This window comes from Chenopodium album, chromosome 12 (assembly GCF_948465745.1).
Source record: "Chenopodium album chromosome 12, dcCheAlbu1.1, whole genome shotgun sequence".
In the NCBI taxonomy this organism is placed as follows: Eukaryota; Viridiplantae; Streptophyta; class Magnoliopsida; order Caryophyllales; family Amaranthaceae; genus Chenopodium; species Chenopodium album.
Genome location: NC_137845.1, coordinates 36,200,874 through 36,213,696, shown reverse-complemented (window position 1 = coordinate 36,213,696; position 12,823 = coordinate 36,200,874). Strand labels below are relative to the sequence as shown.

The window sequence follows — 12,823 nt, the reverse complement described above, 5'->3', positions numbered from 1 at the left end:
GTGTGGTCTGCACCTTGCAATCAAGGGTCTTTTTTCCCTAAATAATAATAATAAAAAAAATAAGTTAAACAATATCAGAATCAGAATCATGATATATATAATTAAAAAATGCAAAACAAAATAAATTTATACTTACACAACAGTATCAGAATCAGAATAAAAAACCACTTGCAATTCAGAATCTGCTTTGGCCTTCTTAGATACAATTTTAGACTTCTTAGGAGCTGCTTTAACCTTCTGAGACTCTGCTTTGGCCTTCTTAGGAACAGTTTTAGCCTTCACAGTTTTAGACTCTGGTTTGTCCTTCTCATGAACTGTCTTGTTCTTTTTAGGTACTGTTTTGACCTTAGCAGGATCTTTACCCATTGCTTTTCCCCTTGAAGGCGATTTATAACGATATCCACTTATTGAACCACCTATATCTAATTAATACAGAGGATAACCATAAATTACAAATTCACAAATTACTCATGGGAAAATTCAGAATATATGCATAAAAATCCTTTTAAATGCAAAAAGTGACCCTTTTAAATGAATAAAGTGACCCTTTTAACTGCATAAAGTCACCCTTAAAATACAACAAGTAACCCTTTTAACTGAAAAAGTAACCCTTTAACAAGCATAAAGTGACCCTTTTAAATATATAAAGTGACCCTTTTCACTGCATAAAGTCACCCTTTAAACTACAACAAGTAACCCTTTTAAATAAAAACGTGACCCTTTTAACAGCATAAAGTGACCCTTTTCACAGCATAAAGTGACCCTTTTAACAGCATAAAGTGACCTTTTTCATGCATATAAATAACATATGTATATATTACTCACACACAATGCACAATGCACAATGCACATATTACTGGTACTCAAACACATATACACAAACACAATGCAGATATGCATACTATTCTCATAATCTAACTAAAACCTAACATACAAAATTTGAAGAATAATGAATAAAACTTCTGAAAACAAACATGCAAAATTTGTTTCACATATAACAACACCACAACACATGTATAACAAATTTTGAACCAATTATCACAATGAACAATAAAATAAAGCAAAATTATACATAATAACTTCAAAATTAAAATTCAATTATCATAATATGCATAATAAATCAACAGAACACTATAAAAAATAACATGCACTACTAATTCGACATACATAAGCGAAAATTCAATTGAAAATTTGAAAAAATGATGAAAAATTTAAATAAACACACCTTCTTCAGCATCTACAGCCTTCTTTGTAATCTTCTTCTTCACCATTGCTGAAACAAACACTACAAAAAACGAAAACAAAATCAAAATAAAAAAACCTAAAAATCGAAGAACCAAAACAATTTAAACTAACAAAAATCTCAAAAAAATAAGTAAATGAACCAGAATTAAGCGATAAACAACTTCACAAGTGAAAGAAAAGAGAGAAAAAGCTCGAAGAGCAACAATGGAGGAGAGAGAACACGCTCGAAATCGCCAGTTAATTGGTTTTTAGAGAGAGAAAAATGAGGGAGAAAGCTGAAGTGAATGAGTGAATGAAGAGAGAAAATCGAGGAGAGAGAAAGTTCTATTGTTTCTTTATTTTGGCAATCATTATGAAGCACGTGCCATGGCAGTTTTCTTGTCCGTAAAATCCGCCATTCAATAATGTTATTGAACACCGGTTTTTTTTAAAAATTTGTGTTTTAAATTAGACATAATTAATTTAGTAATTAATTATATCCACACATATTCCCACAATTCTTCACCTCGTTAATTCCTTTTCAATATTCCAAACCAAATTAAACATTTAGTTTAATCAAACCTGCTCTCTAGCATACCATAAATAAATATGTGGTTAATAAATAATATTCCAAACTATTATTTTTCATCCAATATTCCATCACATATAAATCATGCTTCATAATCCAATCACCAATAACATCCAAACCATAATTTCCAATCCAAACCTAGAATGATACTACTTGTAATCAATCAAACACATTTAGCATGCTATTACATCAACATAATTATGCTAAGTACGCGAACGTACCTTGAATACGATCTTAATATCGCCACAATTAATAGAAATCACTCACTTCAAAGTCTCCTACAATTTAAAATCATAAAAGAATATTAAAACCCACTCTACACAAATTTCCAGCAATATATACTATTATAAAACCCCTCATAATTTATTTAAAATAAGCTGAAATTATATTTAAAACCTCATAATTAAATCTCAATTAATGGGTAATTAAAATTCCTTAAAGAAACTTGATTTCTAACGCTTTATCAAAAATTCCAGCACTTTATTTTAATTAAATCTTGCTGTAATTTAGTCTTAAAACACTTTAATCAAAGGTTTACACCATTATATATCATAATCCTTCAATAATTTATAAATCAAGAATCTAGGGTTTCAAAAATTAGGACTTTTTAATTAAAAACATAATCTGAAAATTAATTAATATAATACTTCTAATCAAACATCAAAATCAAATCACAAAACCCATAATTAATATTTAGATCTAGGATTAAATTAATTTTTAAAACAAAATTAATAATTTTTTTTTTGTATTCGAAAAAGAGAGAGAAAGAAGGTGGCAGCCACCACCAGCCGGCTGCCGGCGTCGGTGGCCGCCTGCTGGCGGCGGCAGCCACCTACTGCCGGTGGCTGGCAGCGGTGGTGGTGGGGGTGGCCGAAAAAAAAGAAGGGGAAGGGGAGAAGGAAAAGAAAAAAAAAGAATAAGGAAAAGGAGAGAGAAGTTTACCTTGGGTTTTCTCAACTCTGGGCAAAGTTTGATTTGCCTCATATGTGGGATATTTATATCCCTTCTCTAAAACCCTTCTCCCTAAACTTGCCCTTTTTAATTTTCCTAATCCTATCCCTAATAAAACTTTACTAAAATAAACTTTCCTAAATTAAACCCCAACTTAATTAAAATAATTAATTAAATAAACTTTCCTTTTATAAAATATTTCCAATTTATTAAAATAAATAAATAAAATACTTTAAATAAAACATTTAAATTCAATTAAATACTTCTCAAAATACTTATTTTAAATAAAATATGTATAAAAATACGAGGTATTATAATAAAAGTTTCGCCCTCGAAACTTGGAAACACCGCAACAACCAAGAAAGCAAAATAAGAACACGAGTAAAGAAATAAACAGTTATTGCTTATTAGTACATAGAGGTGGCCAGTGGGCCGGGTTGGACCCAGCCCACCCTGACCCGCACGGCTGGTGGGTCAAATGGGTCCAGCCCGGATCCGACTCGGCACAACCCGGCACAACCCGTTTGAAAAGGTGGGTGCGTCATGGGTCCAAAAATTCTAGGCCAGCCCATTTCGACCCAGCCCATTTTGACCCACATGATTCGGCCCAACTCGTTCAACCCATTTCGACCCACGTGATTCGACCCACCCAACCCACGAACCCACCCAACCCGACCCATCACGCACGGCCCACCCAACCCACCAACCCGCACAACCCGCCAGCCCACCCAACCCGCCAACCCGCACAACCCACCAACCCGCCCAACCCGCCAACCCGCACAACCCGCACAACCCGCCCAACCCGCCAACCCGCACAACCCGCACAACCCGCCCAACCCGCCCAACCCGCCTAGCCTAACAGCCATATTCCAAATAATTTTCAAAACTAACGGCTACTTTTTTTTTGAATTTGATGAAGAATGTTAACGGCTAGTTTTTTTGTATTGTATGATCATCCCCTCAATTTTTCCTATAAATACCAATTCCATTTCATTGAAATTTCCACACAACTCAAGCTTTCTTTCTCTCTTACTCAAAAATTCTTAATTGTTCTCAAATTCTCAAGTGTTATTTAGTGTTATATAGAGTTTTATTTTTGTTAAAAAAAAATCTCCTTACTATTATTATTAGTATTCTTAAGATTCTAAAAAAAAAAAAAAAAAAAAAAAGTTCTTCTCCATATTATAATTAGTAATCATAAAAAAAAAAAAATGGGCTCAAGAGGAGGAATGGGAAGGAGTCAAAGTGGTGGTCGAAGTGGTGGCCAAAGGAGTGGTGGTGCAAATTTTTCGTATGAAATTAATACGGAAAATTTAAACCAATTTGTCAATGAATATGGAGATTATGGTTTAGGAGATGGGCAAAATATTCAAACGTCTCCACCACAACATTTCTCCCACCAATCATCGAGTTCAACTATGCCACCTCCATCACAACCAACATCTCAACCTTCATCTCAAGGTAATTTCTAATTTAATTTTTATTGTTATGAATATTTGAAAAAAACTATTATTAATGATTATAAAGTTCGTTTAGTTCCAATTTTCTATGATTTATAATTACCATGAAAAATGCGTTTAAATAATTATAATTAAAATATTTAAAATTTAAAAGCTTATTTTCATGAATAGCGTTTAAAAATTAATTTCAATAATTTGATTTATGAAAGGTGGTGGCGGTGAAAGTAGAGGTCGAGGACACACTTCTTGGGTGTGGAAACATTTTGACGGTGTTGACGTCACACCCCCGGGATGGCAACCCGGTCAACCAAAGAGGTTCACGTATACATGCCTAGTTTGCAAGGCGCTAGGTGCAAATGACAAGTCATATAGTTGGAAAACGGGAGATGGAACCGGAACCTTTAGTCGGCATTTGCAAAATAAACACGACTTGTTCGAAAATGGCCCCCGTCCTTCGGGGGGTAAGTTGCCCGTCCAAACACAATTGGGTGGATACATGAGCCATCTACCAGGCGGAGGTACACCTTTCCATTATAATAAAGATAGAATGATTGATGAAATGAGTACTTTAGTTATTGCTAATGAATACCCTTTTAGTTATGGTGAAAATGCAAATGTTGAGCATTTTAATAAAGTTGCATTACAACCTGCATTTACTCGTGTCCCCCGAAACACCCTAAGACGTTATACACAAACTTCTTATTATAAATATAGGAGTGGTTTGATTGAATTATTTCGTACTTTTGATGGTCGTGTTAGTTTTACAAGTGATACATGGACTTCTAGTATGGGCGAACCTTTTCTTTGCATTACTGCTCATTGGGTGGATGATGATTGGTTTATTCAAAAACGTATACTATGTTTTCAAGCTATGGAAGAAAGGCATACCGGTTTTAACATCAAAGTTCGTATTTTGGATTGTTTAAAAGAATTTCACTTGAATAATAAAGTTTTTTCTTTGTCTCTTGATAATGCAACTGCAAACACAAAGTGTATTGACTATTTGAAAAATGACTCCGAGTTGCATTTGTTGTTGGGTGGTAGTCTCTTGCATGTTAGATGTTGTGCTCATATTTTGAATTTGTCTGTTCAAGAGGGTCTCGCTGAGTTGCAACCATTGCTAAACCCAATTAGAACAGTTATAAAATGGATTAGGATAACTCAGTCAGTTAGACGAAAGTACATAGCTATGTGTAAAGAAAGAGGTCTTAAGAAAAGACAATGTTCTATTGATACCCCTACCCGTTGGAATTCTACTTTCAATTTGTTGAATGATGCTATAAAGTATCGTGATATTTTGACCCAACTTTACAACGAGACTCGTGTTGATCCTACTGAGTTATTAACCGAAAGTCAATGGACTAATGCTTCTTTTGTTCGTGATGTTTTAAATGCTTTTGATAGTGCAACTCATATTTTCTCTTATATCTACGAGCCTAACATTCATTTAGTAGTAATTGAGTGTGTTAAAGTTGTTCACACCATCGAAGAGCATATGAAGATTGATGAACTTCGTCCCGTTCTTGATAGCATGAAACGTAAGTGGCATACTTATTTTAGTGAATTTCCAATTATTTATGGAATTGCTGCTATTCTTGACCCCGGTGTCAAAGCTGAAGGTTTGGAAAATCTTTTAGAATTTTATTATACAAGTTTAGGAATCGATTATGATGTTAGTGAATATATTAACAAATGCAAATCTGTTTTGGGAGACCTTTATGATCATTATGCATCTATTTATGGTTTTGATTTAGCTACACCAACTAATACTAGTACTTCCGATTCTAGATTTGGTTTTCTTGATAAAGTTATGAAAAAAAAACACAAAGCATCTACATCATTCTCATCATCATCTTCTTCAACACTTGCTATTAATGATTATTTGTCATATCAACATGAGACCAACAACAGCTTTCAAATTATAAAATGGTGGCAAGAACATCAAAAAAGTTTTCCTATATTAGCGAGAATTGCAAAAGATATACTTGCAGTTCCCGCTTCATCAGTTGCTTCCGAGTCTGCTTTTAGTGCAGGTAGAAGAGTGTTAGATGAAAAAAGATCTCGCTTAACTCCGGAAAGCATTCAAATTTGTGTTTGTAAGAAAGATTGGGATCAAGCTGAAAGAAGAACTCAAGGTTTAAAGCAAGACGAAGACGATGAAGATGATCCTGTGATGATATTGGAGTCGTCAACGGATGATGCAGCTTCCGGGGATGATGATGCAACAAACATGGGTGGCTAGAAAAGTCTTAATCAGGTACGCTAAGAACTACGTGGGCTTTGATTCTTTCGGGATACGTAGGCAACTTATTTTTCGAAAATTAGAATTTAATTGAAAAATTAAATTTTAATTTTCTAAAGATAGGTCCAAGCCCCCCTTCCTCCCCCAAATTCCAAAATAAGTACAATATAAGAACTACGTTGGCTTTGATTCCTTATTTTGTGATATAAGGATACGTAGGCATCTTAATTAAGAGCAAGCCATCAAATTGTTAATTTTGTAAAAATTAAAACATCACACACCCCATTTAGCCGTTTCACCCACCCGACCCTAACACACGAACCCACCCGACCCTAACACACTAACCCAACTCAACCCAAACCCACCCTTTGACCCACCCTAACCCATGAACCCACCTCGACCCACCCTAACCCACCTCGACCCACCCTTTGACCCACCCTAACCCACGAACCCACCTCGACCCACCCACGACCCGTCTAACCCACGAACCCAGCTCGACCCACCCACGACCCATCTAACCCACGAACCTAACCCTAGTGTGTCCAACTTCTCCGACCCAACCCACGACCCGGCCCACCCTACCTAACGTGTGTCGTGTCGTGTGTCATGAAACCCCAACCCGCGACCCACCTAACCCTAACCCAGCTCGCACGACTCGCACGGTGGACACCTCTATTAGTACATGGGTAAAACAACTTCGGGTACTTGAGCCTCATAGACTCTTTGGTCTCCCACGTGGCTTCCTCATACTTTTGGCTCCTCCAAAGTACCTTTACCAAAGGTACCACCTTCCTTCGAAGAGTTCGGTTTTGACGGTCGAGGATTTGGACAGGTCGCTCCTCAAATGTCAAATTCGGCTCAACCTCGACCGACTCAATAGGAATCACATGAGAAGGATCGCTACGATATCTCCGTAACTAAGATACATGAAATACATCATGAACCTTTGACAATTCAGGCGGCAATGCCAATCTATATGCAACTTCCCTAATTCTTTCAAGAATCTCATAGGGACCAACATACTTCGGGTTGAGCTTGCCCTTTTGACCAAAACGCATCACTCCATTCATCGGTGACACTTTTAGCAAAACTTTATCCCCAACCTCATAAGAAATACGCTTGCGATGAAGAATAAGATTTTTGTCTGTCTTGAGCAGCCTTTAACTTAGCACGAACCATTTTATCTGCTCAACAGTATCCTGAATCAATTCTGGACCCAAAACAAAAGAGACACTGATGTCGCTCCAACATGTAGGACTACGACATTTTATCCCATACAAAGCTTTATATGAAGTCATTTGAATGCTTGCCAGATAACTGTTGTTATAGGAGAACTCTACCAGACTCAAAGACTTTGCCCATGACTGTTGAAAATCTAGGGCACATGCACGGAGCATATCTTCTAGAGTTTGAACAGTTCTCTGTAGCAGCATGAAAAGCAGTACTCAAATTTAGCTTTGTCCCAAAAAACCTTTTGCAAAGCAACCCAAAAAATGAGACAAGAACCTCGGATCTCGGTCCGATACAATATCCTTAGGAACACCGTGAAGACGAATAATTTCATTAGCATAGGCTTCTACTACCTTCTCCATCGACCAAATACTCTTTATAGGAATGAATCGGGCAACCTTGGTCAACCTATCCACAATCACCCACACAGCATTCATACCTTAAGTAGTTACTGGAAGACCCATCACAAAATCCATCGAGATGGAATCAAATTTCCATGCTAGAATAGGCAAAGGTTGAAGCAGCCCTCCAGGCCTTTAATGTTCAATTTTAACCTTTTGACAAACCAGGCATCGAGCTACAAATTCAGCAATTTCCTTTTTCATTCTAGGCCACCAGAAGTTCATTTTCAAATCCTTATACAGCTTATCACCCCCGGGATGGACATAATAGGGAGTGTTATGAGCTTCTTCTAGGATCTTTCTTTTCAGCTCCCCGTCATTAGGTACACACCACCGACCCATGAACTTCAGGCTTCCGTCAGCACAGATTTCAAAACTCTCAGCTCGACCTTGAGCCTTTGCATCTCAAACCTTCTCGAGCTTTGGGTCTTTTATTTGCTTAGATCTCAGTTCTTGATACAACTCGGGCTCAGCACTCACAGAGTTCAAACAAGAAGCAACAAACCCTTGAGGCACAACTTCGATATTGAGCTTCCGAAACTCTTTGCAATACTCCTTAGGCAAGACCATAACAGCATTTAGGGAATTCTTGCTTTTATGACTTAGAGCATCCGCTACCCTATTAGCCTTACCCTCACGGTAATCTAGGGTAAGATCATAGTCCTTGATGACCTCTAACCACCTTCTCTACCTCATATTCAAATCATGATGAGTGAAGATATACTTTAAACTCTTGTGGTCAGTATACACCTTGCACGACACACCATATAAATAATGTCACCATATCTTAAGTGAAAACACCACGGCAGCTAACTTAAGATCGTGAGTTGGATAGTTCTTCTCGTGGACCTTTAATTGTCTCGAGACATAGGCAACCACTTTCCCTTGTTGCATCAGAACACAACCCTGGCCACTCTTTGAAGCATTACTATATACCTCGAACTCTATCCCTTCAGTAGGCAAGGTAAGAACTGGTGCAAAAGTCAAACTCTTCTTTAGCGACTGAAAAGCCTTTTCACACACTCCTTGGACCATATGAACTTACCACTAGTAGAAAATAATAAGTTCAAAACCCTAATGGGAAGCAGTTTTTGAACCGCTTGAGCTTAGGGGGCTTGCCATTGTCCATTTAAATGGCAAGCGGTTTAAAACCGCTTCCTATTTGAAGGTAATGGCAAGTGGTTTTGGCTGAACTGCTTCCCATTACACCTATAATAATAAAAAATGGTCTGTGAAGATGCGTTGTTAGATGCTCCATTTCCATTGAGTCCAAACCTAACCCTGTGCTCGAGAGATAGCTGTCCATACACTGATAAGGGAAATCTTTTTTTTTTTGTTTTTATCAATTAAATTGATACACAAGAACTTAAATATGTATAAACATAACTATTTTCAATTTTTCATTAATCATTTGTTGAATATTACATTTCCATGTCAAAAAAAATTAAAAAAATTACATTTCCATGTCAAAATACATAAATTAATTAATTAATGATAAATTCAAGAAATACAAAAAAAAAAAAGCCAAAGCATATCGCAGCCACGCACCAGCACTCAGCCACGTACAACACCTACCGTCAGTCCTCAGCCATACGCAACACCAGCCCTCAGCCCCCTTTCACGTATCACCACCACCACCAACCACCTTTAACAACAAAAAAAACCTACCTCACCCACCACGACCCCCATGAAAACTCCTACCCGAATTAGATCCGGCTGAAAAAAAAAACGATACACCAACACATCACCATAAAATTTCAAAAAGAAATCTCAAAAAACAAAATAAATGAAAAAAGGGAACATACCTTGAATGGAGGGGAGAGAGGAGAGAGAAGTGAGGCGTGGGAGGTTGCTTGGTGGTGTGCTCGGTGGTCGGTCGGTGGTGCTCCGATTAGATCTAAATTAGGCTCGTTGTTGTTGTGGTAGGTGATAAGAGGAGAGAGGAAAGAGGAGGAGATGGGGAAAGGAGAGGGCGTGAGAATGGAGGGGAAAGAGGAGAGAGAAGTGAGGCGTGAATGGAGGGGATAGAGGAGAGAGAAGTGAGGCGTAGGAGGAGAGAGAGCGAATTGAGAAATGAGAGGAGATAGAGCATGAGAAATGAAGGGGAAAGGGGAGAGAGGAGAGATAATAAGGGGTGTGAGATGGGGGTTTAAATTTTTTAGGGTTTTTTTAGCAAATGGAAAGCGGTTCAATGTTCAAACCGCTTGCCATTTACAATTTTGCAAGCAGTTCACCCAAAACCGCTTGCCATTTGCTTATTTCTTTTTTTTTTTTGGGTATTTTTAGAAGTGGAATTCAATAACCGCTTGTCATTTGGGGCTGCTCATTTACTTTTTCTACTAGTGTACTTTCCTTGCGCATCAACTTAGTCAAAGGTTGAGCTATCCTAGAGAAATCCTGGACAAAATGCATGTAATAGCCAGCAAGTCTAAGAAAACTTCAAACCTCTGACACATTCTTAGGATTTTCCTATTCCACAACAGCCTTGAACTTTGCAAGATCCACTTTGATTCCTTCCTTGCTAATGATATGACCAAGGAACGCAACCTCCTTTAGCCAGAATTCGCACTTTGACAATTTGGCAAACCATTTCTATTTACGCAACACTTCTAGAACCCATCTCAAATGCTTCTCATGCTCCTTCTCATCCTTCGATACACAAGAATGTCGTCAATAAAGACAACAACACATTTATCTAAGTACTCATGGAACAAACGATTCATTTGATCCATGAAGACAGCAGGAGCATTTGTGAGACCAAATGGAATCACCTGAAATTCATAATGCCCGTACCTTGTACGATAGGCTGTCTTCGAAATGTCTTCCTTCTTCACAGGAATCTGATGATACCCTGACCTCAAATCAATTTTGGAGAACACTCCAGCGCCCTTTAACTGGTTAAATAGATCTTCAATTCGAGGCAACGGGTACTTGTTCTTGATTGTTACCTTATTCAGCACTCGGTAATCAATGCATAAGCGCATGCTCCCGTCCGTCTTCTTCATTTACAAAACAGGAGCACTCCATGGGGACACACTAGGCCTGATGAAACCTTTATCAATCAATTCTTGCAACCGAGTCTTTAACTCTTGCAATTCTGATGGTGCCATTCTATAAGGAGCTTTAGAAATGGGAGTAGTACCAGGGACAAGGTTGATGCTAAACTCCACATCCCTTTCGGGCGGAACACCAGGAAATTTGTCCAGAAAGATATCAGGGTATTCTCGGACGACAGGAATGCTCTCAAGTTGTTCTTCAAGAGATAAGTCCTTTACTCTGCAAAGAAACAATTCTTCACCTTGTTGAAGAATCTTCCTCATTTTCATGGTAGAGATGATCTTTTCACCCGTCTTTAGCACAATGCCAGAATAAGAAATCTGGTTACCCTTGGGGCCACGTAGAACCACCTTTTGATCACGACAATGGATAGTTGCATGAAACTTGGATAACTAGTCCATTCCGAGAATTACGTTAAACTCAAACATGGGAAATTCTTTAAGGTCTGCAAGCAACTCAGACCCCGAAATCATAACAGGAACTCCCCTAAACTCATTATAACACGCATAACTCTCTCCAGAAGGAAGAGATATAACAACCTTAGCAGGCGAACCACATGATATATTAGCTTTAGTAACAAAGGAACTAGCCACAAAAGACATAGTAACTCTAGAATCAAATAAGACATAAGCAGGCACATTATTAACAAGAAATGTACCCGTGACTACGTCTGGATGAGTGTCTGCTTCAACTTGAGTCATCACATAGATTCTGCTCTTGGGAGGGGCAGAAGAACTAGCCGTCTTGGTGGCACCAGACGAAGAGTTCCCTTTCTTAGGACACCGGAAAGACTTGTGTCCATCCTCTTTGCAAAAGTATCAAGTGATTTTAGAACCATCACAATTCTTCCCGGGATGGTATGCACCACCACACCTCTAACACTTATTCGGATTAAAATTTTGTCGAGAATCAGAGCCTTGCTGGTAGTTACCATGGCCAACAGGATCATACCTCGGCTTCTTTGCCGGAATTTGAGGAGTAGTCGTTTCAGGCTTTCTCACAGATGCAGTCCTAGCAGCCTCTTCTTCCTTTATAGAAGCATGAATACTCAGAGCAATTTTCTACGCTCTTTGAAAAGTAGCAGCACCAGAACTCAGCACATGGATCCTCACCTTAGGATCCATCTTCTTAATATACCTTGACCCTCTTAGCTTCAGTGGGGAAAATAAAGGTGGCAAAACGGGACAAGTCTGTGAACTTATCCGTGTATTCTTGGATCGATAGAGACCCCTGAGACAAAGACAAAAACTCTTCCTTCTTTTGCCAACAAAGCTCATCGGGATAAAACCGTTCTTTCAACTTTGCAGCAAACTGTGTACACCCAAAACCTGGTTCAGCCAAACAGATTTCACAGTTTGTACTCCACCACTTATCAGCTTCCATTTTCAGGTAGTAAGTGCTAATAGCTACTCTTTCCTCCTCAGGACAACCAGTGGCATTAAACAACTTCTCCATCTCTCTAAGCCAACCTTCAAGTACAACAGGATCAGCAGCACCCTCATAAGTAGGCGGCCTATGACGGTCAAATCGGTCAAATGTTGATTGTCCACCAGAGGGAGCAGGGTTGCGATTATCCAAAGAGATGATCACATTTTCTAGGGTTGGCGTCTACGACGCGAAGCTTCTTTCTTTGCATCCATCAGACGCGGAGGCATGCTACAAAATAAAA

At 38.3% G+C, this 12,823-nt stretch overlaps 2 protein-coding genes across 3 annotated transcripts; one reads left to right on the top strand and one right to left on the bottom strand.

The window, feature by feature from the left end:
* The first annotated feature begins 3,631 nt into the window (after positions 1-3,631).
* LOC145572342 (uncharacterized) lies at positions 3,632-6,548 on the top strand. 2 transcript variants are annotated; one of them, XM_081631325.1, is made up of 3 exons: positions 3,632-4,225; positions 4,434-4,742; positions 6,216-6,548. In XM_081631325.1, exons 1-3 carry the CDS (start codon positions 3,976-3,978, stop codon positions 6,464-6,466), a joined length of 810 nt encoding a protein of 269 aa, XP_081487451.1. In that variant the 5' UTR covers positions 3,632-3,975; the 3' UTR covers positions 6,467-6,548. The 2 variants fall into 2 exon arrangements, with proteins under 2 accessions (XP_081487451.1, XP_081487452.1); XM_081631326.1 differs by having other exon boundaries at positions 3,633-4,225; positions 6,258-6,548.
* Positions 6,549-11,102: 4,554 nt separating this feature from the next.
* On the bottom strand, positions 11,103-12,609 carry LOC145571136 (uncharacterized). The gene is made up of 4 exons (XM_081630217.1): positions 12,292-12,609; positions 12,086-12,182; positions 11,568-11,959; positions 11,103-11,504 (listed from the first exon to the last, which is right to left on the bottom strand). Exons 1-4 carry the CDS (start codon positions 12,607-12,609, stop codon positions 11,103-11,105), a joined length of 1,209 nt encoding a protein of 402 aa, XP_081486343.1.
* Positions 12,610-12,823: the final 214 nt, after the last annotated feature.

Bases quoted from the DNA above. Each gene is read 5' to 3' on its own strand.
- LOC145571136 (XM_081630217.1), bottom strand. From the start codon at position 12,609: ATGGAGAAGTTGTTTAATGCCACTGGTTGTCCTGAGGAGGAAAGAGTA. The intron at 12,183-12,291 runs GTATATTAAGAA...GCTTCTATAAAG, and splicing joins CTGAAGCTAAGAGGGTCAAG to GAAGAAGAGGCTGCTAGGAC. The intron at 11,960-12,085 runs GTAACTACCAGC...ACTTTTGCAAAG, and splicing joins GTATGATCCTGTTGGCCATG to AGGATGGACACAAGTCTTTC.
- LOC145572342 (XM_081631325.1), top strand. From the start codon at position 3,976: ATGGGCTCAAGAGGAGGAATGGGAAGGAGTCAAAGTGGTGGTCGAAGT. The intron at 4,226-4,433 runs GTAATTTCTAAT...GATTTATGAAAG, and splicing joins ATCTCAACCTTCATCTCAAG to GTGGTGGCGGTGAAAGTAGA. The intron at 4,743-6,215 runs GTACACCTTTCC...ATATACTTGCAG, and splicing joins GAGCCATCTACCAGGCGGAG to TTCCCGCTTCATCAGTTGCT.